The 25,852-nt window shown below is 46.9% G+C and overlaps 1 protein-coding gene, 1 pseudogene and 1 gene segment (V, D, J or C); all 3 read right to left on the reverse strand.

Annotated features, from left to right (window-relative positions):
* Positions 1-23,593, reverse strand: part of LOC141497169 (immunoglobulin lambda-1 light chain-like) — a 316,494-nt gene extending 292,901 nt beyond the window's left edge. The window contains exons 1-2 of the mRNA XM_074199823.1: positions 23,491-23,593; positions 23,065-23,360 (exon numbers count right to left, since the gene is read on the reverse strand). Coding sequence (XP_074055924.1) covers positions 23,065-23,360; positions 23,491-23,536 — 342 coding nt within the window. The 5' untranslated portion in view covers positions 23,537-23,593. The remainder of the gene's footprint in view (positions 1-23,064; positions 23,361-23,490) is intronic.
* On the reverse strand, positions 1,671-6,755 carry LOC141497033 (immunoglobulin lambda variable 3-25-like). The segment is given in 3 exon segments: positions 1,671-1,847; positions 6,280-6,542; positions 6,678-6,755. Coding segments are annotated over 3 exon segments (486 nt in total).
* Positions 15,955-17,033, reverse strand: LOC141497163 (eIF5-mimic protein 2 pseudogene; annotated as a pseudogene).
* Positions 23,594-25,852: the final 2,259 nt, after the last annotated feature.

A 25,852-nucleotide genomic window follows, 5' to 3' on the forward strand; every position in this document is an offset into this window, starting at 1 on the left:
TAGCTTCTGGTGGGTCCACCTGCCTCAAGTCTCACCCTAATCCAATCCTTCCTCTTTTCAATTGTCAAATAGATTTTGCTCAAGGGCAGGTCCATGTCACCCACCTACTCAATAAGCCCCAGGGGTTCCCTGTTGCCTCCAGGATCAAACACAGAATCCTCTGCTTGTCATTCAAAGTCCTTCATAAACATGCCCTCTCCTCCCTTTCCATTCTTCCTCTCCTTCACTCCCCACCATATCTTCTTCAATCCTGTGACTCCAGGCTCCTGGCTATTATTTGACCCTTTGTCTTTCAACTGGACCTTTTTTCTGGCTGTCCCCATGCCTGGAACATTCTCTTTCTTCATCTTTTGTCCTGGCTTCCCTGACTTCCTTCAAGTGCCAGGTAAAATTCTACCTTCCACATTTAGAGTGGTGGGGAAACTTTATTCTGCCTGGAGCCATCTGGTTATTTATATATGGTACAATGACCACCAAAACCAAAAGTCTGGAGTCTAAGTTTGAGAGCAGTAAAGGTCTCTCTTCTTTCTCATGAGGAAGGGCACAGCCCCTGTCACTGGCATCACCAAGGCTAGGGAGTGGGAGTCAAAGAAGCTGGCAGGCTTCTTTGTCCTAATCCTAACCCCTGTCCTATCTCACCATTTGCTAGTAGAGCAAGCACAGAATCTTTCTACTGTTAACTCATCAGCACAAAACAAGTTTCAATCCTTCTCCCCATAATTGTTCATCATTAACCTGTGTCCTATTGGCACAAAGCTTTACAAAACCTCATCACGCATTTCCTCTCACCCAATTTGGGGGCATCCAATTAGCAAGGAAGCTAGTCTGGGTCCCTTTGAAATGGCCTCCTTTGGGGGCAATCGTGGGTGCCAGAGCCTTTCTCCAAAGTGTAGAAAAGGGATGAGCGTCTTCATGAGGAAACTTCCCTGAAGGGCATCTCTCCGGTCCCCTCCTGCTCCAGTCCTCTCCGAAGCTTCCTCACACCTTCCTGATCCGCCTCATCTCTGTCTTCCTCAGCACAACTCTCATGTCCAGCCCCATCCAGAGTCTTGAGAGGGGCCAACCTGGTGCCTTCATCATCCTCATCCTCATCCTCATGCCCGCCCAGGGGGCATCATCTTCTGTACAGAACTTGGCACCATTTCGGTCATTCCTTGTGTCCTACAGGGTGAGCCCCCCGGGAGGGGCATGACTGCACTGCCAGCTGGGGGCAGGAGGGAGAGGCCCCGCTTCCACAGGAGCCCCCCATGTCCAGGACACGTGACAGGGAGATGGCCAGGGCTGGCTGGGAACACGAGATCGTCTTCTAATCTCTTTTCTTTCCTCTGGGCACCTCCCCCCCCAATTGAGGGAAAGCCCCCAAGCCAGCCCCTCCCTTCCAGCTCAGGGAGGGCAGGGGTGCCCCAGGCCCACGCATGCTCTCTGGCAGCTTCCCGCCTTCTCCCTTCCAGCCCCCACATCCCCCCAGGCTCCGGGGTCCCCTTCCCACCGCTGTCTCCTTCCCTCCCTGTCCCCAGCCAGGCCTGAGCCCCCCCCCCCTCCCCAGAGAGCTGGGTTCCAGAAGGCACAGCTCCTGGACCACTTCAGACAGGGTCTAGGGGGCGGAGCCTTCACTTCTGATTGGCTGCACAGAGTCTCATCACCCAATAGCAAGTGAAAGCCTCATGACGTCATCGGTCAATGGGCAGACTGACCCCGCCCAGCATGGGCCCAAAGGGAGACTCCGGAGTCAGTGTTGGCCCTTCAGGAGCATCAGCCTTCATCAGGGAGGGGTGCCAGGCCGGGCCCATGCCCACATTCTCCTCCAGATCCACCTGGGCCCAGTGGCCAGACAGGAATGAGGACGCCTGGAGGCCAGAGAAGCAGGGTGAGGGACTTGCCCAAGGTCACACAGCTCATTAGGGTCAAGTGTCTGGGGCTGGATTTGAACTCAGGTCCTCCTGACTCCAGGGTTAGTGCTCTACCCACTGCCCCACCTAACTTCCCCAAGTCTTGGCACAGCTGGTAGAAGACTGTGAGAGGAATATGATGGCAACACCTATGTTGGCCGAATCTCTCAAGCCATGAGAGGGAGGAGAGAGAGGGCAGCAAAGAGAGCCAGTGCTGGAAAGGAATGGAACCAGGAATCAAATGTCCAACAATACTGAAATCTTCTTTCAGGGGAAAGCATGGACATTCAATGAAACAGGAGATTTTTAAACTTTCATGTTGGAACAACCAGAAGTGAGTAGAAAGTTTCATCTCCAGGTACAGAAGTCAATGAGAGAGTAGATGGAAAGGATAAATGATGATGGATTTAATGATGGTGAACTGCATGTATTCCTCCTGCATGGGAAGAGGATACTGATAACCCATATGAATCTTCTTGTTTATTAGGGGAGTTAGAGGAGCATTTATAGCCAAAGCCCAGGAGGGAGCAGAATATAAAGGTCTAATATATTATAAAGTTGGAGTTCATGGGCAAAAAAAGGAAGGTACTGGGAGAAAGGGAAAGGAGAGGCAGAGTGGGCTGAGGTATATCACTCAAGCATAAACTTTTGCAATAGAATGGAAGGGGGGAAGCTGAGGACAATGAGCTACCCTTCATTCCCATTAGAAGTGGCTCAGAATGGAAATAATGCCAACTGAGTATAGAAAGCTGCTTTACCCTAGAGGAAAAAAGTAGAGGAAAAGGATGGGAGAAAGGGGATGGGGGAGGGGAGGGGGAGGTATTAGAAGAGAGGGAGGATCAGGTAGGTAATCAGACACAGTACACTCAGGAAGAGGGACAGAGTGAAAGGAGAGAGAGAGAGAGAATAGAATAAATGAGAGTGAGGAGGAATAGGTTGGCAAGGAATACAGTCAGAAATAGCAATTGTGGAGGGAAATGTGCTGAAGCCACTTCTCTGAAGGCCTTATGATAAAGGGTGCTATCTGTCCCAAAGACAGAGCTGATGGTATCTGAACACAAACTGAAGCACCTGCCAGGGTTTCATCCAGACCAGAGAGCACTAGGGAGAGACCTCAGGGGTTGACGCCCTTTGACTCCTTGTCAACTAAGTTGAGTCCCCATCCTCAGTCCAATAGCTCCCTCTGGTGACTCTAGGCCCAAAGGCAGCTCCTGAGAGGGGCAGGAGACAGGCTACTGAAATCATGTGGCATCATTGGGGGCCCCCATCTCCACACCTCCAGTGGCACTAGACAAGGTAGGTCTTGGCATGACTGGAGCCCCATTGACTAGTCTGCCATGACAGAATGGATGGAGATCTGGAGAGGGAGCTCAAGGAGAGCAGAAGTCAATCATGGCATGACCTCCATGCTCTTAGTAAAGTCAAGGGCAAGGTCACCTGCTAAGGGAAGGAAGAAAGAGATGAGGACTTGAGAAGTTCAGAAAATATGTGGAAAATCTTCTATGAGGCAAGAGGAGATGGAAAGTCCTGGGAGAAAATAAGGTTTGTGTCTTTAGAGCAGGGAGGCCCCAGGGGAGGGACATGTGGAGGCAACCCTGACTGTTTTTGATCAGAAAAGGAAGATGGGAGGTCCAGAGTGGGGAAGGACCCACTGGTCACCCACCTCATGAACACTTTCAGGGAGGGAAGGGCTCTGTGGACCTTCCTCGACCTCCTGCCCTGAGTCTGGGCTCCTCGTCCCGGGCAGGGAGGCCCCTTCAATGTGTCCTTCAAGGCCCATCCCTTTTCTCCCGATGGCCTCATTCTCCCCTGGTCACTGATCTCCAGGCCTGATTCAGATAACTTCCCCAAGGACTCCATTCATGGCTGTGTCTGAAAGTTCATCCACAAACCCTGAGCAAGTGCCCTCATGGGCCCAGCCTTGTGTTGGTAATGGAAGACTAGACTACATCCCTGGGGGAGGCATGGTGCTCTGTGGAACTGCTGCATCCTCACACCGGCTTCCTTGATCTTGTCCTTCCATGGTCTGTGGGGTCCTCACTGAAACACAAAGCCCAACAGCCCCCCCCCCCCAGGGGGCTTCTGCCACAACCAGTTGTTCTGAGAAAGCTTCTGAACACCAGTGTCTTCTGACCCTTGAAGAGCCCCAGCAGCTACTGGAGGAGATAGACAGTCACCATACCCTACCCCTGCTCATCCGGGGACAGACCAGTCAGCTCTTTGGGGCTCTTTCCACCACAAGCTGAATGGTGGGAGCCTCCTGAAGGGAGCACAGGCTCCCCAGAAAAGCCACCAATCCGTCAGAGTCCCAGAAAGAGAGAAAAGGGGTTAGATGCCTCGAATCCTTGGAATTCCACATAGATCCTGGGCTGGTTCTGTCTAAGGTAACTCAGAATCCTGGAGCCAGCACTGCCTTGGTGACTACCCAGAGGAACAATCAGAACAGTCTGTGGGCACAGGCCTTGCACATCATCTCCCTTTACTTTCTGAGCAGTGGCCTGGCTGTACCTAGTTTTCTCATTGTAAAGGCTTTTTTGGAGCAGGGAGGGTACTGTCTCTGCAAAGGTTTGTCAAAACATAACAAGTTTCTAAGAAGTGTCATTCTGGTAAAAAGACTGATTTCTTTAGAGACTCCTCAGCCTCCCTGTCAGTCACCTTGCCAACATAGTGAGCAATGGAGACTTCCAGGCATCCCCTCCTATGTTAAATACAAACTTAGGGGGACAATGGCTGGGATGCCCAGAGACTGGTCCTGCCAGGAAGAGAAAACAGGAGATCAGGATTGAACAAGGATGACAGGATACTTTGAGGAGAGGTAATGTGCCATCTTCATTGTCAGGTCACAGAGAGTTTAATAATATTCAGGTTTTCTCTTTTTGCACAATGATCCACTCTGCCAGTTTGGACATGGTCATTACCTTAATGTCCTACCTATAAGGGTTAGATGGTAAATGTTTAATCTATACTAATCATGTCTAATCTATACTTTCTATCAATTTTGTTTCAACCTGAACTTTTTAGGGTTTTTGCAGTTTTGGGGTTCATACACCTCAACCTCAGGGGCTTGGCCCTGCAGGAGGACCTGCCAAGGCCAGATCTCAAACCTTTCCACACATCTTTGTCCAATGAAGGAATAAGACAAACAAGGACAATTCTAATCTTAAGTTTTAAGTCCTCTATAAATCATGTGAAAAGAATGGTAAAAGATTAAGAATAGCATTGCCTTATAAAACAAAACAACATAGACAAGAGGAATTTCCTCAAGACTGAACACAAGACTCATCAAAACTCAATCATTCCCCCAAATTCAAAGATAGAACTTAAAGGGGTGGCTAGGTGGCATAGTGGATAAAGCACTGGCCCTGGAGTCAGGAGTACCTGAGTTCAAATCCTGTCTCAGACATTTAATAATTACGTAGCTGTGTGGCCTTGGGCAAGCCACTTAACCCCGTTTGCCTTGTAAAAAAAAAAGATACAACTCAAAGTAAAACAACAAATTTAAAGATACAATGTCAGTCAGTCAGAATTTCTATGGTGATTGTTTTATTTCAAATAAGAGTGGAAACCTATGGAATATTATTGTTCTGTAAGAAACCAGCGGGGCGGCCAGGTGGCAGTGGATAAGGCACTGGCCTTGGAGTCAGGAGTACCTGGGTTCAAACCCGGTCTCAGACACTTAATAATTACCTAGCTGTGTGGCCTTGGGCAAGCCACTTAACGCCATTTGCCTTGCAAAAAAAACCTAAAAAAAAAAAAAAAGAAACCATCAGTGGTCAGACTCTAGAGAAGCATCGAATGACCTACAGGATCTGATGCTGAGAGAAGGGAGCAGAACCAAGAGAACAATGTCCACATCAGGAACATTATGAGATGGACAGCCTCAATGGAAGCAGCTCCTCTCAGCAGTCCAGAGAGTGAGGACAACCATATTAGACTTACTATGGACTATGTTGTCCCCATCCAGAGGAAGAAAAACAAAGCAAAAGAAAACACACAAAACTCCTAAAACAAGCCTTCTGAATCTGAAGAACACTTTATAAATATTATCTCTTATGCATCTCTTTCCCTCAGTCCTAATGCCTCATTCTGAAAAAATCAATGTGTAAAAATGTTTATCAAATTATGTATGTGACATGACTGTTCACCCCTGGGGAGGGGGGGTGGGAAGGGAGGGAGGGATGGAAACTTTGTAACTTAAAAATAGGAATGTGCATATGGATGAAAAGAGAAATATAGAAAAAAATAACTTTTTTTCTTCAAGGCTTCACTCATTTTGTCATTATTGTGCCCTTCCAAATTAAAGCCTTTGTCGTCCCTATTCCCATAATAACATTCAAGCTTTACTTTGTATTTTGCTCCATTTTCCTGCCTTTTTTTGGTGACTTCTTACTTTTAGATAAGAGCTGGGCTCAGCCTGGAGCCAGGAGATGCTCAGAGTGGCCGTGTTCCCTGACCTGGAACCAGAGAAACAGGCAGAGTTGGCCAAGGGTCTCTGGTTATTACCATAAATCACCAGCACAGGGGACTGACTGGGTTTCTGTTGTAACCACAGTGAAGTGTAACTACTAAGTCCACTATAGGAGATGGACGCCGTCTCCCCCAAGTTCTTGGACATTGAAGGCGGCTGAGTCAGCACAACAGAGGCCCCAGAACCTGCAAGGACAGAAGAGCCGGGTTAGAGACGGGGGTCACTCATGCCCAAGAGGATGCTGGTCAAGGGCAGTACTAGGCCTGGCCTGAGACACTGCAGGAGCTGAGTCCCAGGGAGCAGAACCTGGGAATTCTCACCTGTGTAGATGACTAGGACTGAGAGCAGCAGAGAGATCCAGGCCATGGTCAAGATTCCTCCCAGAGCTTTGAGTCCTGAGAAACTCCTGCAGGGACTGGGCTCTCCCAGGGCTCCCTTAAGACCAGCTCAGGCCCTGCAGGGAGTACCCTACCCCCCATGCAAATCTACTCCTGCTCTGGAGACCTGTAGGAGGGGCCTCAGGTGCTGGCTGACCCTGGGGCTTCTTTCTGGGCCTGGGGGCAGGGCTGGGCCAATGATGCAGAGGGAATTCTAGGTGAAGAAAAAAACATTATCCCCCAATGAAATAGCTAAATGTTTTTCCTATGCTAACTATATGTATCTTGGCTACACCAGGTGGGTCCTACAAGGACAGGGAGGTGGAGACCAAAAGGAATTCAATGATAATCGCTTGTTATTAAAAATGAGCAAATTTCCTTTAATCCAGACCCCCATCCCCTTCCCAGCATGGACACCAGGTTCTATTTCCCTGCAGGAGTTTCAGCCCATTCCCATTTTGTCCCTTAAGGTTCAGCCCAATGCAACTGCACAATAACACTCATATGGCCTCATCATTCTGAGGCAAGTGTCTTCAGTAATTCACCCCTCCAAACCCAACTTCCACTTTTGGTTCCCTGACTCCAACCCCATCATGGCCCCTGAGGTCATTCCCAACTCTGACATTATGGAATCAGATCCCTTCCTCCCCAGGCTCTGCCTTGGATGCTCTTGTCTCTGTCACTATCACTAAGATTCTTTCTTAAGCTGGGCCCTCCCTGAGGGGCTCAGGGAGGAAAGACCCCAGGCTCCCTGTCAGGGAGTGACCAGTGGGTTCTTCCCAAGAGACTCATTCAGTCTGTTCAGAGTAAGGTTTATATAAGGGGAGAGGAAATCAGAGGTATCATACTCATGTCAGGAGGGTACAGGGAGGGGCCTCACCTGGTCCAGAACTCAACAAACCTGACCAGGTCACAGGCATGAGGAGGGCAGAATAATTTTCTCAGACTCACTAGGCCTCTGATCTCCCCCTCTGTTCCTGTGCCCAGGGAACGGGGCACCCACTGGGCTGGGAGACCCTCCTGCTGTCTTTATCATATCCCTGATCCTGGTATGTCCAAGGATGTCCAAGGATGAGGGGGAGATCTGGTCTCCATGGCAGACCCATAGTGGGCCTAGACTGTGACACACAGAGACTCATGTTATCCAGCCAGTGAAGAAGGAACAGGAAACAAGATGGTTTTTTAGACCGAGGTATATTTGTTTTGATAAGAGTTTTTTTCTTTTCTTTTTCAATGGAATGGAAGGAGAGATACTGGAGATTTAGTGATTTTGAGAATGGGAAAGTGAGGGGGTTCTATGGCATGGAATGTTGACAGCACCATCTGATGTGGTCACATAATTTAGTTTCTTTTCATTGTTATCAACAGAGTTTCCCTAGAATACGGGTGATCAGAAAATGTTTATAAAGAAAAAAACAATATTTAGAAATAAAATTTTTAAAAGAAATAAAAGTCCCTCCCCTACATTGCTTTGTCCTCCACTCTCCCTGTCAGTCTCAGCTCAGTCTCTAGTTTAGCTCCGTTCATATTGTGAACTCCTCTCACCCCCTTCCTCAGGGCTGGGACTTTCCATCCATCCTGTCTGCAGCCCAGGAGGCTCCAAGCTGTCTGAAAGATGGCAGGCACCCAACACTAGCATCCCTGCCCTGGATTCAGAGGGATTGGGTGGCCCTGGTCAAAGGCCAGGACCATCCCTGGGATGGCATGAGATAGAAGCATAGGATGCCAGACTGGTTTCAGTTCTTACCATCCCCAGCTTTGTCCCCTCCTCAAAACTGACTGATGAGAAAAGAAAGGGTGGAGGAGGAAGCACCTGCCAGGGGTCCACTTAGACCAGAGATCCCGAGAGAGGGACCTCAGGGACTGAGAGCTTTTTGACTACTTGCCAGTAAATTTGAATCAGCATCCTCAAGCCAATAGCTCCCTCTGGTGATCCTAGGCCCAACAGCAACACCTGAGAGGGGCAGGAGACAGGCTGCTGAATACCTCTGTCATCATTGGGAACCCATCCTTGTACCTCCAGAGGCACTAGGCAAGTAGTTCTTGGAATGACTGGAGCCCCATTGACTAGGCCATCAGAATGGATGGAGATCTGGACAGGGAGGGCAAGGAGAGTGAAGTCAATCATGAGCTGACCTGCAAGCTCTCAGTAAAGCCAAGGGCAAGGTCACCTGCTGAGGAAAGAAAGAAGCGCTTGAAAAGTACAGAAAAAAGGGAAAATCTTCTGTGGGGTGAGGGAAGATGGAGAGCCATGGGGAGAAAGTAAGGTTTCTGCCTGTAGAGCACAGAGGCCTCTGGAGGGGAAGTATGGAGGGGACCCTAAGACTGTTCTTGTACATAAGGAGAATGGGGCATCAGGGCTAGGGAAGGACCCACTGGTCACCCACCTCATGAACACTGGGCAGGGAGGGAGAGATTCTGTGGGCCTTCCCTGACCTCCTTCCCTGAGCCTGGGTTCCTCTCGCTGGGCAGGGACACCCCTCCAGTGTGTCCCTCAAGGCCCATCTCCTTCACCCAGATGGCCTCACTCCCTCTTGGTGACTGTGATGACCAGGCTTGAATCAGAGAACTTCCCAAGGGCTCCATTCATGCTGTGGCTGAAATCCATCCACAAACCCTGAGAAGGTGCCCTCATGGGCCCAGCCCTGTGCTGGCACTAGATGACTAGACTGTCCCTTGATGAGGTATGGTGTTCTGTGGGGTCACTGTGCTTCCCTGGTCCATTCCATCCATGGTCTGTTGAGTCCGCATTGAAGCACAAAACCTGCCAATCCACCCCCACCCCCGAGCTTTCTGCCACAAGCTTTTCTTTGCAGAATCATCTTCTGAGCCATTGGGTGGGTGGGGGGGTTCTTCTGGCACCTGAAGTACCACCGCAGCTCCTGGAGGGGACAGCCAGTCACCAGGCCCTCTCCCAGCTTACCTGGGGCCACACAGAGCATCTCAGTGCTCTTTCAACTACGAGAAGAATGGCAGGAGTTTCTGCAGGAAGTACAAGCCCTTCGGAAAGGCTGCTGGTCCCTCAGAGACTCAGGAATAGAGAAAAGGGGTCAGACACCCTGAAACCTGGGAATTTCTCATAGATCCTGGGCCAGCCTGTTTAAGGCCGCTCTCAGAAACCTGGACCCAGGTCTGTTGGTCTGGAACAGTTCGGTCACAACAGTCCATGGACACAGTCCTACAGATTATCTTTCTTTACTTTTGGGCCCAACTGTGACCTAGATTTCTCATTGTAAAATTTTTTTTGGGGGAGGGGCTCTGCACAAAGGTCTGGCAAAATATAACAATTTCCTCAGAAGTGTCATCCGGGGTGGCTAGGTGGCACAGTGAATAGAGCACTGGCCCTGGAGTCAGGAGTACCTGAGTTCAAATCCAGCCTCAGACACATAAAAATTGCCTAGCTGTGTGGCCTTTGGCAAGCCACTTAACCCCATTGCCTTGCAAAAACCTAAAAAAAAAATAGTGTCATCCTGGTAAAAAGACTGATTTCTTTAGAGACTCCTTAGCCTTCCTATCAGTCACTTTACCATACCAACATAGTAAGAAATGCAGACTCCTGGGTATCCCCTCCAATGTTAAATATAGACTCAGGGGGACAATGCCCAAGATGCCCAGACACTGGTCCTGCCAGGAAGAGAAAACAGGTTGAACAAGGATGACAGGATGCTTTGAGGAGCAGTTTGGGGTGGGGATATTGGGTCATCTTCATCCTCAGGCCACAGAGGAATTTAATAATTTTCTAGTTTCTCTGGTTTTGCACAAATAATCCATTCTGCCAGTTTGGGTGTGGTCATTACCTTAATGGCCTCTCTTTAAGGAAGGGTTAGATGGTAATGTCAGGGAATAAAGTTTCATGTCTTATTTATGCCTTCTTTAACCCTATCTTTTTAGGGTTTTGCAGTTTGGGGGTTCATATACCTCATTCGCAGGGGCTCTGCCCTGCAGGAGGAGCTGCCAAGGCCAGATCCCAAACCTTTCTACCTACTAGAATGGGGCAGCAGGAGCTCCCAGGCAAGGAGGTAATGAAGCCTGATGCTGCTGCCTCATCTCTAGCTTTCTTTCTTCCGTCCTGCTTCCAACGCCTTCTGATAAGCAGCTGTTTCCAAACTTCACCTTGTTACAGTCCAACAAAAGTAGGATATCCTATAGCACCACAGGAAAATCTTCTCCCTAGTGTGTAACATACAGTGAAATCTCAGTCCACTGAGGAGGAGACCAGGAACCCAGGGATTCAGAGTCTAGAAGCCACTTTAAGCCCCACTCATCCCCCAAACTCCTTCCAATATCTCCGTTAGTGCATGCAGATCCAATGGCACCTAAAGGAGTAGGAACATACCTTTATTTTATTTTATTCCCCTTTGGAATAGAAATGCTTTGAGAGTGGAGACTGTCTTTCTCATAGAACAGCTCATAGAATAGTACTTGGGACAGAGTATGAATCTTGATATCTTGCTCTTTTCAAATAGTTCCTACTTGGATTTGAGTTCAGCAGCCCCTGTGTGTACCTGCCCAATTAACTAGGAAATAAGGGATCCTGGTGTGGGGGCCCACTGGGGACTGAGTCTATTATTATGGGGGTAATCATGGAGGAAATACTCAGAGGAAGAAGAAAGGATCAATGTGAGGAAAGTCATGGAGGAGGAAACATCCTTGGGAATAAAACTAGATGAGCAGCCCCAGGACCCTAGGAGAATGGAAAGGGCTGAGCCCAATCCCAGTAATTAACAGGAATAGCATTGGGGTTTGATGAAATGAGTTGCAAATTGTCCCAAAAGAATTCAGATTCAGACTTTCTCTAATTTCCAGTGAAAACATTTATTTCAATGGTAGCAGGAGGTGGGGACTTCATACTCCTCAATGGACTGGATTCCCTAAGATAGTCTGGCACTCAATGGAGGAGGGATCAACTTTTTATGGAACAAATATGGAAGAAGATGAGGTTATCAGGGATAAAGGGGGATTAGCTCAGAGATATTCTGTGGGAAAGGAAGTTAATTGCTTGTGGCCAGAGGGGTTTATCTTGGCAGGAAGCCTTGTTAATGGGGGGTTGGCACAAGTCATTATCTTGTTAGTAGGGGACTTATCATGTTTCATGGGTATCTAGGTAGATGCTCGGTTCTTGTCAGTGAGCAAGGTTCTTCACTGAGGTTCAGTCACCTCATCTACAGGAAATATAACCCAAAAGACCAAAGAGGAAGAAAATGGTCCAATGTATAAAAATATTTATAATAAACCTTTTTTTTTTGTTTGTGATTTAGATTTGGAAATTGAAAGGATGCCCACCATTTGGAGCATCCTTTGAGTTTCAAGAAGACCATGACAAACAAGTTAATGGTGGCATGATATGAAGACCAAGTCAAGCAAATCAAAAATGATATGATTTATGAGTCATGTCTACTATAGTGAGGGGTGTATTATGCAAAGACATCATTCTCACTTGTCTTTTCCAGAACCATCTCACCCTATGGCCTGATTCCATAGAAAACAGGAATTCTTGGGATGGTCTGAATGCTGCAGGAATCCTTGATCTTTGAGTCTGGTTTCTCCAGCCAAATGAACGAGGCAGCTTGGTACTCAGGCAGCTCAGCACTCCAACCATGCCAAACAAATTGCAGTATGATGTGATACCTGGGGACAAAGTAGACCCACATGATATACAAGACTCTTGGAGGTTTCTGCCATGTTGGGCTGTGACATCATATTTGATTCAAACTGGACTCTTGAAGGAGTCATTATTATCAGTACAGAATTTTTTCTCATGTCTTCAACCCTGGAAACCAAAGATTTTGGTTTTCTGGATGCTGCCCAATGGATCTTGGGAAAAATGTCACTGGATCTCTAGTCAACATCATTTATGGTCAAAACAACCATGATTTTTAATCATCTTGAAACGTCCCACTTCTTGCTAGAGGAAATGACAATCCAGACTTCCATAAACTGATGGATAATGAAGAGACTTATTTTTGAGCCTTGAACTATGTAGGTATTAAATTGTGTTATTGTTTATGTTCCCTTAAATTGTTAATAATTGTTTTCACTACATTGTATAAAAGATGTTTGCTATTTCTCTCCTTTTACATATAATTTGCAATCTCTCTGTACCCTAAAGAGATTACTCATTTTTTTTAATGTTTTGGTATGATGTTTTCTAATGTTTTGTATATATATAATATATATAATTATATATGTATATATTATGCACACTTCTTTAGTTTTTACAGTCTTTTCAGAACATTGATTTTATATTATTTTGCTTCCAATTTATAAGCAATTTGTTCAACTCTATATTTTCATGTTTTTTATATTTCTTTTGGTGTTTTCTTATTCTGACAAAGGACCTTAAAGCTTCCTTTACTAACTTATGTATTTATGAAATTCTCTTTTTATAATTTGGAATTTGTTATTGGATTTTGGTCTCTGGCTCCACTTAGAATTACATTTTCTTGTTTTTCTCTGATTAGGTTCCAAACTTATTATTTTCTTTTGTCCGACAGCATGATTGAATCTTCAGCATTTTGAATTCCCTTCATGTCTGATAAATTACATCTTAGATCCTCCCAGACTTTTTATTTCTGTACTTCTTTGTAGGCTTGTTTAGTTTTTTTATGTCCGATATCCTTAACCAAGTGTCTGGCACATATAGGACACTTTTTAAATAATTATTGATTGACAACTGATTGATTTACATGGTTCTCATAATCTGCAGGTTGTTAAATTTTCTTTTCCTGATCAAATTGTCAATTTGTTTCATATTACTGAATATTTTAATCCACTGAAATTTAACATTATGAGAAAGAGGTGAATATTTTCCACTATCTGTTCTTCATTACTTTTCAGAATTATGTTTGTTGTTCCCTTTGGTTTGGGGGACATTACTTTGCCACCCAGTCAGAATTTTATAATCTCAATTTTATTTTTATTTTACATCATCTCTATTAAGAAGACATTCTTCTCATGGGCCTTCCTCTCTCTTTCATCTGTTTCCCTTCTTCCATTAATTGATACCCCAATTTTAGAATTTTCCTCAATGATTCCTTTTTCTTTCTTCCTTGTACTTGGATATCTGATTCTTTCCCCACTTTCGACCCTATGTCTTTGTTTCCTCTCAGTTATGTCCTTAATTCAAAATATTCCTGGTCACTGAGGTCATGGTGGAGTTGGGCCTTTGAGCTCTTCTAATAACCCTTCCCTTCAAACTCTTTTATCCTTCATGGTCCCCCGACATGCAGATGCTCCCCACCCTCCATCTCTTTCTGGTTCCCATGGGCTTTGACTTCCTCAGCAGACACTGAGGGGGCTCTGGTGCATAAGCAGCTTCTTCAGGTTGTAAAGACCCCCGTTTGTCCAACAGTACCCTCTGCTGCTCAATGCCAGAAAAAAACTGATTCTTTTTAGAGAATTGCCTTTCTGTGATTCTCATGAAATAGGTCTTGTATTGCTCAGACAGATACTGTACATATAGCAGTGTGACACTGGTAATATTACTTAGGGAAAAAAGAAGAAAACTGCAGCATTCTAGAAGATGGGGCCCTCCTCACATCTCCACAGGCACTAGGTGAGAGAGGTCTTGGAATGAATGGAGTCCATTGACTGATCTGCCATGACAGAATAGATGAGATTGGTAGAGGGAGGGCAAGGAGAGAAGAAGTCAGTCATGGAATGACCTCCATGCTCAGTAAAGTAGAGGGCAAGGTCACCTGATAAGGGAAGAAGGAAACAGGTAAGGGCTTGAGGAGTGCAGAGAAAATAGGAAAATCTTCTGTGGGGTGTGGGGAGAGATGGAGAGTCCTGGGGAGAAAATAAGATTTCTGTCTGTAGTACAGGGAGGCCTTGGGTGAGGGATTTCTGAAGGGGGGGGAAACCTAAGACTATCCCTGTATCTCAGAAGAGCAATGGGGGGTGGTCAGGGTTGGGGAAGGACACACTAGTCACACTTCTCATGACCACTGGCAGGGAGGGAGAGGCTCTGGAGGTTTTCCCTTCCCTCCTGCCTCAAGCCTGGAACATCTACAAGCTTGGCATTTTTAGCCACAAGACAGAATTGCTATAAATCTATTTTCTCTAACTAGGCCTTTCTTCCTTTTGGGGATGTCTTAGGGACACATACATAGCTGTGATATAGCTGGACCAAAGGGCAGGAACAGTTTTCTTGCCCTTAGGATGTATTTCCGGATATGTTAAAATAGAACCAGATTATGGTTGAGAACAGATGCATCAGTTCACAACTTCACCATCAGTGCATCAGTGTCCTTGTTTTCCCATGTGCTCTTCAAACACTTGTCATTTTCCATTTTTGTTCAATTAAATTGCTGAATCCCATGTTATTTGTGAGAGTAACTGCCCGTTATCTACCCCTCCCACACACATAAACAGTGAAATGCTGTTGATGGACAAAACCAATGGGCAATATGGTACCTCTGCTCTCCTTACCAGCCTCTGCTCACTCTCTAATTTCCCTCAATCTCCCTCCTCAGGACTGTGCCTCACTTTTCTATCCATCCTCTAGCCAGGAAAAGTTCCATGGGAAGTATTGGGCTCTCCTAAGGCAGTAACCAGGATATCTGAAAGATGGCAGGCTCCCAAACCTAGCTTCCTTACCAGTGCTCATGAGGGGGGTGACCAGTAGTCCTTCCCTAGAGAACCCATTCAGAGAGCCAGGCTGGTCAGAGGAAGGCTTATATAATGAGAGGGAAAACCAGACACATCAAAGTCAAGGCAGGAGGGCACAGGGATGGGCCTCAGTCTGGTCCAGGACTCAACCGAACTGTCCTGGGCTTGGGCATGTCTAGGGTAGACCCACATGATCTCTGGTCTCCCTTTAGTCCTGCCCCCTGAGAGTTGGGCACATATGGGCTGGGAGACCCTCATGCTGTCTTTATTTTGACTTTGGATACTTGTACAGTTTAATTTGCAAACAGAATTTCCATAACAAATGTTTTTACCCAAATCATGTCTTGTAAACTGTTTATAGAAAACCCACGGATAAAATGAACTGTTCATTGTAGAAGGCCTTAAATTACATTATTACAGTAGAAAATACAGGAGGTACAAAATAACTGAAAAGACTAATGCAACATTAGATTCAAATCTATAGCTGCTGTAGCTACTTCAAACAGTTTTAAAAACTGAACCCAACATTTTTCAGTATCCATAGAAAACAGTTATAATAAATTTGCCATGAAAGCCCTTATATCATACTTGATAAAGGGAGGTAGGAAGATGTAAGAACCAGAAGGACCCATGAGACATGACATTTTATCTACAGCTCCTGTTTGCTTTACTGAGCTTGTAGTTTCACAATTCAGTCGCCTTCTTCCGCTTCAGACTCAGATCCTTCTTCTGAATTCTTGAGCCACTCTACAAATTTCTTCATTTGCTCAAGAAAGATGCTTTTCCCCTTTGCAACGTGGCCATCTTTATACCACTTCACAATGGGCTCTTCACTCAAGACTTCAGCTTTATAAAAAAGCACCACGATTTTCTGGAAGGCTTTCATGAAGTGAATGTTGTCATAGCAGTACTGCTGAATCTTCAGTAACAGTCAGCTCAGACTGACCTTGAGTAGTAAAGGCAGCAAGGAGAGGGCTATATTGCTTCAAATGTGTGATGGCTTGCTCTGCTGCCAGCTCCTCCTTTTTGTTCCATTCCACAGTGCTCATTACACTTGACCTGACTATGCCTATAACGATCTGTTCCAGGATATTGTTTTTCTTCATCTCCTCCCTGACATACAAACTTATATCCTTAAATGGATCACCACATGACATTTGTTCTTGAAGTTCTTTCTGTAGCTCTTTACAAGCTCCTATGGTTTGCTGGTTCCGAACATACTCAGAAAGTTCTTTTAGGCCTGCTTCTGTAAAATATTTTGTGAAGTGCTCAACACTTTGTTTGTTAGCAGGAAAGAGTTCCACCAGTCTGTTGCCCATGCTGACTTTTCGAAGACTGTCAGCTACTGCATTGATATCTTTTTCATTTATCCATGATTTAAACAGCTTTACAGCAAAGGCCATCTGAATCGCCTTCTTTAACCAGATTCCCATTATAAAGGCTGTTAAGAATGGATGCATTAAGTGTTCCCTTGGCCAGAAGAACCCCAGTCAACATGGTCAGTTTGTTCCTCTCAGATTCTGAGAAACCCTTTAAGAAGAGCAGCAGCTTTTTAACTTCATCCTCAAATCCCTTTTCAAGGTATTTGTATCGACTGATTAACTTGTTGAATACCTGAGCAAAGGCTTGCATGGTCTTGAGGTCTTCTTGCGCTGCAAAGACACAGACATCTGTATGCATCATGTCATCTGCCAGCGTACCACCTGGGTCCAGCATGCCACCAGCCACCAAAATGTCAAAGGGTGTTTCTGCATATCAGAGATAATCAAGTTTTGTCCCAGAAGCATCAAGAAATTTGCTACTGCTTCCAAATCAGTGACAGTTTCAGTTAAGCCTTGAATAATACAGTCCTGAAACTGAGTAGGGTCAAACCTCTCTTTTTCATCTCTTTTTCTTGTTTTAAAATGCTGCCTGATAGCATTGGCTTTTGCTGCTTTTAATTATTCATAAAAGACACCAGAATTTAAGGTGGAGAGAAAAGAGCCAGAAATCCCCGAGGTGGTGGTAACTGCAGCGGCAGCTCCCCTGCAAATGGAACTAACGTGAAGAGGAGGGAGCAGGAGGTACCACCCCACCTCAGCCCGTCTCATATAACCCTCATGCTGTCTTGATGACATCCTGGATCATGGACCTGACAGTCTGAATCTTGACTGAGTGACCCTATCAAGAGGTTGGAGATTGGGAGAGAAATGGAGAGAAGAGACATCTCTGTGTCCTCCAAGGCTAGGAAGGAGCCTCGGGCCCTGGGTGAGTCAACGTCCTGTTTCTGACCAGTTGTTCCAGGTTTCCACAAAGGACAGGGGTCCCCCTCTTTCCTCTCTGGTTGAGTCCCAGAGGAAGACCTGAAGGACTGAGCCCAGAGGCTCACTGGAGGGACATTGGACTCAGACATCCACCTAATGTGGGAGCACTGGGCTAGAGAGGAACATCCTAGGAGCCCCCATAGTAGTGACCAGAACACCTTGAGTCAGCACTGGAAGGGAAGCCTGGGCCCCTGGTTTGCAGACCAAAAGGACCCCTAAGGAGCTCCATGACTTAGCCTCCCTCTCCCCTCTCTGACCCCATGGCAGGAGCTGGAACACATCTGCTGAGACCTGTCTCAGGGGACCATTCAGGATTTCTTTGGGGAAGTGCTGGCATTTCAGGGACTCCTGGGAGATTTCCCCTTTTCCTCTGTTGCTTGGATCTTTTGAGAGGCCAACAAGGCTTTTCAAGGGATTTCCACTTTCCTTTTTGTGGCTTCCCCAACATTCTCCTCATTTTTCCCAGAGGTCTTCAACTGCTGTGTGCAGGGACCAAGGGACTGGCATGTGGTAAAGTGGCCAGACTCCTGCCATCCCTGGGCATTGCACTTCTAATCTAGTCCCTGCTATGATTAATAAGGTCATGGGCACATTTCTCAGGAGCTGGCCCACACCATCGATGGCCTCCTGGCTGTGGCTGAAGCTCTGGTCTGTGCTGATCGAACCAGTCACTGGTTTGAGGCTCAGTGAAGAAACCTGGGGTACCAAGGGTCCAGTGAAAGTCATTGGAGTTGGAGCAGCAGGGGGTTCTTAGGAAGGGACTGAAAGAGAGACATGTTGGGGCTTCCCCAGGACCTGAAACCAAACCCAACACATACATAGTTTGGTTTGTCCTTCATTCCTGAAGAAGACCATGACATCAGGGAGGTGATGCCACAAGAAGCAAATGAAATGGATTTGAGTGAGGGTGGGGGGTTAGGCTAAGTCACCAGTCTCACTTTCTCCTCTGCAACCATCTGGGTTCAATGGCCAGAAATGAATCAGGGCAATTGGAAATGGCCCTGGATGTGAAGCAATCAGGGTTGAGTGATTTACCCAAGGTCACACAGCTAGAATGTGTTGACTGCCTGAAGCTGGATTTTAACCCAATTCTCTTGTCTCCAGGGCCAGTGCTCTATCCACTGAACCACTTAGCTGCCCTCACATCCAAAGTAGGTGCCTGGCCACTGATACTGATTGATGGATTCCCAAGAGCTGGCTGGGCTTGGGGTCCATAAACGTCCTGGGGGGAGGGCCAGGAATGGGGGTGAATGCCTGAGATCTTCCTTATCAGGAGACTAAGCTCTGTTCTGAAGTTCTTTAAGGGGCTCTCAGCCTGACTGTGAGGGGCCAGAGCTAGGACAGGAGGGGACGGAGGGCTGCTCTCCTCTAGGACAAAACTCCATCAGAGCCACAGAACTTCCCTCCTTCAGAATCATCAATAACCTCATGGGCTGTGCAGGGCTAGTTACCCCAAGTTGTATCAGGGGCCCATCTTCACCATCCCCGGGTTCCCTAGATTCCTCTTCCTCCCTATGCTCACACCTGTATTGCATGCTTCTGTACCAATCTGGGGGCCCCATCTGCTTCACAATTCTTCCCAGCCTCCCAAGCCCTCAGTTCCCCCCCCCACCCCTTCTTCCCTCACTCATAAGATCACTGTGGTGAGCTCACTGCAGGAGACTGAGGCCATGCAGTGCTTTCTATCTTCCAGAATAAAGAGAGTCCAAGTTGCATGTAGGCCTGAGGAGGAAGGAGCCTTCATCCTGGGGTGGGCAAGGGCTCTCTGAGCTGCAGCCAAAGAAGTAACAGGGGTCCCTGAGGGATGCTTGCAAACCTCCTTAATCACCCCCATAGGGGTCTGGCCATGGATTTGCTGGTCCTAATATCCATTTATTCTCCTAATAGCAACCCAGCCCAGGAGATGGAGGCCATGTTGCACAGGCTCTTGGATACAGAAGGGGCCGAGTCAACACAAAGGAGACCTGAGAACGTGAAAAGACAAAAGAGCTTGGTCAAAGCCGGGGTTTCTCAACCCTAAGGGGATGCTGGTCTGGGACAGGACTAGATCTTGCCTGTTACATTGTGGGGACTGAGCTCTAGGGAGCAGACCCTGGGAAACCTCACCAGTGTAGACAATGAGGAGGGAGACCAGGAGAGAGATCCAGTCCACGGTCAAGATTCCTCCTAGATCTCAGCTGGGGTCCCCAAGGGGCTCCCTTAACACCAACCTAGGCCCTGCAAGGGAGGCCTCCCCCCATATTAATCTGCTCTTTCTCTGGAGACCTGCAGGGAGACGTCAGGTGCTGTCTGCCCCTGTCTACTCCTGGGACTTTAGTTATAATCTATATGTTTTCCTGGTGAGTGGAGAGAAGTCTCTGTGGTGTAAAAAGCCACCTTTTAAAAAACTAATAGAATCTTAGGCTACAGAAGGCTAATGGAGGTCTGCTGTCAGGGTAAGAAGGGTGACAGGTTCATTGTCTGCTTTGACCAGACCATCTCAGGTTGGTTCCAATTCTGGGGACTCATTGTAGAAGGTAAAGGGTTTGGAGAACAGGGTACATAGCATGGGAGGAGAACGAAGGTCATTGAAGGAACCTAAGAATATTTAATGTGGGGAACAGGAGAGTTGGGAAAGGGGTGAAGAAGACACTAGTTTCCCTGAGAACTGGTACTTCATATATGTTTATTGACTGAGGTATGGGAGAGGGAGTAGACACTGTCATCTCAGTTCCCCAGAACAGCCAGCAGCTATAGGAGAGGTGGAGGAGAAGCATTTTGTATCAGTCAAGGGAAAAATATCCTAAGGATGAAGAGTTGTCCAAAAGGGAAAAGAGCCTTTTGAGGAAGCCACTGGCTTCCCCATCACCTGAAGTCATTCAATGAATATGGGATGACCACAGCTCTAGCACATGGTGGAGAAAACTTCTGTTCATCTCTGGGTTAAACTTTGGAAACTTGAAGATCCCTTCTCAGTCCACAACTCGGAGCTTCTCTGATCCAGGGTGGACTCTCCTTCCCTAGAAACCTGAGCCTTGATTGCACCTTCCAGTCATTTGGCCATTAGAACACCTTACCTTACACTGGACTTTTTTACTACCAATTAATGAATTGATTTGCTTACCATGGCATATTGGGAATAAGGATACTGACTGAGGATGAACAGCTCCATTGTAGTTTTAGCCTTCATTTTGTGCCTAAGTAGTTACTACACAAGTCATTATTCTGTAATAAAAAAGGACTCATTTGGGGATGATGTGTATGTTTCCCCCAATGTGGTTTGGTTGATGTCCTCAGAATCTGGCAAATAACAGAGCAACAATTCTTATAATACCGGCTTTGCTTCATTAATGATTTCCTTTCATCATAAACTTAGATCGGAGCCATCAATCAAAACTTTGATGGAATTGGAATTCTCTGTACCCAGAACCCTGAGAAAATGGGGGGGGTTCTGATTATTTTCCTGCCATGGTATAATAGAACAGGTTAAGTTGATTAAATTTCTTCTGTTTTTACTTTTTTTCTTCTAGTATTTTAATGAAAAATGTTTAAAATTTCCACATTTTCCCTTAAAGATTATGTTCCCTTTTCCTGGGCAGGAGATGCCCATTTATAATTCTAACTGATTTGCCTTCCAGTCCCTCATCTCCCAAGCACTTTGGTTTCTTAATGTGGAAGGTGCCAAAGTCTGTGTCATCCTGACTGCAAGTGCAAAAACTGTGGCTTGTTTCTTGTGGACTTTTGCCATTCCTTCTCACTGATCTGTGAGTTCTGGGATTTGTCTATTACGTTTCTGGGAATTTTCACTTTGGGATCACTTTCAGGCCGTGATTGGTGGAGTCTCTCCATTTCTCCTTTGCCCTCTGCATCTAATGTATCAGTGCAGCTTTCTTTGATAATTTCCTGGAAATGTGCTCTCCAGGTTTGATATTTTTATTGTGACTTTAGGGTATTCCAATAATTCTTCTATTTTCTATTATTCTTTTATTTTCTCCTATTCTTTTATTTTTAGTTTCTTTGCAAGGCAATGGAGTAAAGTGGTTTGCCCAAGGCCACACAGCTAGGTCATTATTAAGTGTCTCAGACTGGATTTGATCTCAGGTACTCCTGAGTCCAAGGCCAGTACTCTATTCACTGTGCCACCTAGCCTCCCCTCTCCTGTTCTTTAAAAAAAAATTGATTTTCTTTTATAGTATCTTGATGTCTGATAAAGTCCTAAGTTTCCACTTGTTGAAATAAAATTTTTGAGCAATTCTTTTCTTCAGGGACCTTCTGACTTCCTTTTTCCTTTGGCCACATATTTGTTAGGGAGTTCTTCCCCCGTACATTTTTTGTGTCTTTTTTTGTGCCATACATTTTCATGATTCTCTTGGATTATTCTCATTTCTTTCCCTTGGTTTTTGAAACCAGAAGAGGTTTTTCTCTGAGGCTTCCCATGTAGCCATTTGGTCACCATTGTCCCCTTCTAAATTCATGCCTTGACCCTCCCTCTGATCATAATAACTTTGCAGCTTTGATTTGTGTTTTGCTCAGTTTTCCTGTTTTTTTTTTTTTTTTTGGTGCCTTCCTGTTGTTAAAGGAGAGTTGGGCCTTGGTCCTGCACTGTCCTAAGCTTTTGTGTTGAGCTGTGGGTCTCACTATTGGCTTTTCTTGGACTTCAGGGCTGAGCTGCTTACTTTTCCCCTTGGAGAGGTTTCTGGCTTGTATAGGGGTTGGGGGTGGGGTCCTCACCGTAGCCCTCCAGTTATGGAGTTCAACTGCTGGCCTCTTGCAAGGGTGAAGCCTTGCTGCTGGGTTTCTATGTCCATGTGGTATCCCTGCCTGCAGGTTCTGGGCCTGAGATCTTATTGTGGGTCAGTCTTAAAGCTTCCCATCTGGTCAGCCCTGGGCTCAAGGTCTCCCAAGTGGCTTTGTGCTCAGGGTGTTGTAGGGCTGCTGCTCTTCAGCCCCCTCACTTTCCTGAGGGGCTGCTATCTTGTTGTAGGGTGGGACATCTATTGTGGATTTCCCCAGCCTCTTCTATGAGGCTGCTGCTCTTGAACCACTCTGCTTCACTGCTTCTGGATGATTTCTGAAGCGGTTTTGCAGTTGGTGGAGGGAAATTTGCAGATTTAGAGAGTTTATCCCCCATTCATCACACTGACACCAAGGCCATGTCCAAGTGTTAAAGGAGCCCCAAATGGTCTTTGAGAGGGGCAGCAGAAATGAGAGGGGGTATGTGGAGAGAGGGAGGGGCAAATGAGGGACTGGGTCTGGAGCAGGAACCTCAGAAAGGGGTCTGAAAGGGGAGAAGGGGCCTGAGGGGCAAGATGTTTTTCTCTGTGTGCCCTCACCAGGCACCTCTCTAGAATCCAGAGAGAAGGGCACAGTGTGGGGGGAGAGGGTACAGTGCAGGGGAGGGTTTTTGTCTCACTTCCCCATTAGTCTCTATCATTGTGAGCTTTAGCACTATTATCCCACTGTTCACAGTAATAATCAGCCTCATCATCAGACTGGAGCCCAGAGATGCTCAGGGTGGCCGTGCTCCCTGACGTGGAGCCAGAGAAGCGGGCAGGGATGCCTGAGGGTCTCTGGTTATCCTTGTAAATCACCAGCACAGGGGCCTGGCCAGGTTTCTGCTGGAACCACTGTACATAGTAGCCACTATCAACTCCACTGCAGGAGATGGAGGCCGTCTCTCCCAGACTCTTGGACACTGAAGGAGGCTGAGTCAGCACAATGGCAGCCCCAGAACCTGCAAGGACAGAAGAGCTGGGTCAGAGACAAGGGGTCCCTCTTCCTTACAGAGATGTTATCCAAGGGCAGGGCTTGGCCTGGTCTGAGACACTGCAGGAGCTGAAGCCCAGGGAGCTGGGAAGCCTCACCTGTGTAGAGAATCAGGAGTGAGACCAGCAGAGAAATCCAGGCCATGGTCAAGATTCCCCCCAAAACTCTGATTCCTGAGGCTCCCCAGCTGGATCTGGGCTCCCCCAAAGCTCCCTTAAGACCAGCCCAGGCCCTGCAAGGAAGAGGGTTCACCTCCCCTCTATGCAAATCTGCTCCTCCTCAGGAGATCTGCAGGTGGGGCCTCAGATGATGGCTGGGCCTGGGGGCAAGGCTGGGCCAATCATGCAAAGGAAATTGTAAGAACAGGGAAAAAAGCCTTTTGTTTTCAGGCAAATAGTTAAATTGTGTGTCTTTCTACATGGACCTTGTGCATCCTAAAAACCATGATGTTACAGAGCAACCTGCTTCATACTATGGCCGGGAAAGTTTATTCCTGAGAAAACTCCCCTCCCTGGACCAGACCTTGTGCTAATGAGAAATAACTTGGCTCCACCAGGAAGGTCCAAGGACAGGGAGGGGGAGGCCAGCAAGGCAGATGCAGATAACAGCTTGGTAATTCAAGCTGAGTGAATTGTCCTGGCGCAGACCCCCAGCCCTTTACCAACATGGACACGGGTCCCATTTCCCTATATGAGCCCTTTTGTCCCTTAAGGATCAGCCCATGTGAAACTGCACAGTAACAGTTATATGGCCTCATAGTTCTGAGTCTTGAATATCTTCAGTGAATTCATCCCTTGGACCCCAACTTCCACTTCTTGGTTCCCTGACTCCACCCCATCCTGGCCCCTGAGGTCATCTCCAACTCTGATATTCTAGGGTCAGATCCCTTCCTCTGCTGGCTCTGCCTCGGATGCTCTTGGTCTCTGTCACTGTCACTAAGCTGCTTTCTCAAGCAGGGCCCTCCCTGGGCCTGGGTCTTGGGGGGGCATGGGGGAAGCCCCCAGCTTATCCCCCAGTGATCTCTCCTGGCAAAGGCTGCAGATGCTTTTTCTTCAGACAAGTCACTGCCTGTGTCCTCACCTTCCATTAGGCTTAATGACCCACATGGAAGAAGACTCTGGACTGTTTAGACACAGATGAGTCGGCAATGCCCGAGAATATTACTCAGGAAAAAAGTAAAATGTCTGATAAAGTCCTCAGTTTCCACTTGTTCAAATCTAATTTTTGAGAAATTCTTTTCTTCAGGGACCTTCTGACTTCCTTTGTCCTTTGGCTACATATTTCTTAGGGAGTTCTTCCCGCATACATTTTTGTGTCTTTTTTCGTGCCATGCATTTTCATGATTCTCTTGTATTATTTTAATCCATTGAGCCTTGGCTTTTCTGGACTGAAAAACCCAGTGATTTCTGAGAAAAAGTCAAAGAAGTTGGATCTTGCCTCTTGGATGACTCTGGGGAGAATCTGAACTTAGTCCAGACTTTTGGACTCAGACTTTGAGAACCAATAGTTCAGAAAGATGAAGAGAGCTTAACCCAAAGTTCCAGGTGCAGTGGTGAGGGTGATGGTGGGTGGACTTCGAGGAGACCTCATTGGCCCAGTTGATGGCTTATCTTTAGACCATTCAGGATTGGGATGAAGAAGCAGGAGAGGAGAGGATGGTAATCCTGTGACAGGAGCTGCAAAGAATTATTCTTCAGGTGAGAGGGACTGGTCTGTGTGCTGCCAATTATACTAGGAAAGAGGCTTGGCACGTGGGGTGCCTTCTCAGTGTTGGCAGTGGTTGGATTTTCAGAGAAAGTTACAAATGGATCCATTTGCATGATAGTAACCTGGAGTGGGGTATGGGCCCGGAAGGCAGCATTGGAGGGCTCTTCTTGTTCCAGGGAGGGGAACCCAGGCTAGGGTAGGAGGAGGGAAGAGTCATTTGCCCCTGAGGCCCAAAAAGCTTCTCCCCCCACCCCCAGCCAGTAGATGTCCAGTGCATCCTTCCCAAGAGTCCCAGTCAGTCTGTTCAGAGGAAGGTTTATAGAAGGGGCGAGGAAGCCAAATGCATCATCATCATGTCAGGTGGGCACAGGGAGGGGCCTCACTTGACCAAGACTTGGCCAACCCAACCGGGTCACAGGATGTCTCAGACCCCCAGGTCTCTGGCCTCCCTCTGGTCCTGCCCTTGGGGAGCTGGGCAGGCATTGGCCTGGGAGACCTTCCTGATGTCTTTATCCCATCCCTGATTGTGCGCCATTCTTGTGCCCGAGGATGAGAGGGAGATCTGGTTTCCATGGCAGAGCCATGCTTAGATTGAGACACACAGAGACTCATGGGAGTAGTCAGTGAGGAAGAAGGAGGAAACCTGATAGTTTTCTTGGACAAGGCGAATTTGTTTTAAAAAGATTTTCCTTTTCTTTTTCAATGGAATGGCATAAGATATATTAAATTTTTTAGAATAGGAAGTGGGGGTTC

The sequence above is a fragment of the Macrotis lagotis genome, chromosome X (assembly GCF_037893015.1).
Source record: "Macrotis lagotis isolate mMagLag1 chromosome X, bilby.v1.9.chrom.fasta, whole genome shotgun sequence".
Lineage (NCBI taxonomy): Eukaryota > Metazoa > Chordata > Mammalia > Peramelemorphia > Peramelidae > Macrotis > Macrotis lagotis.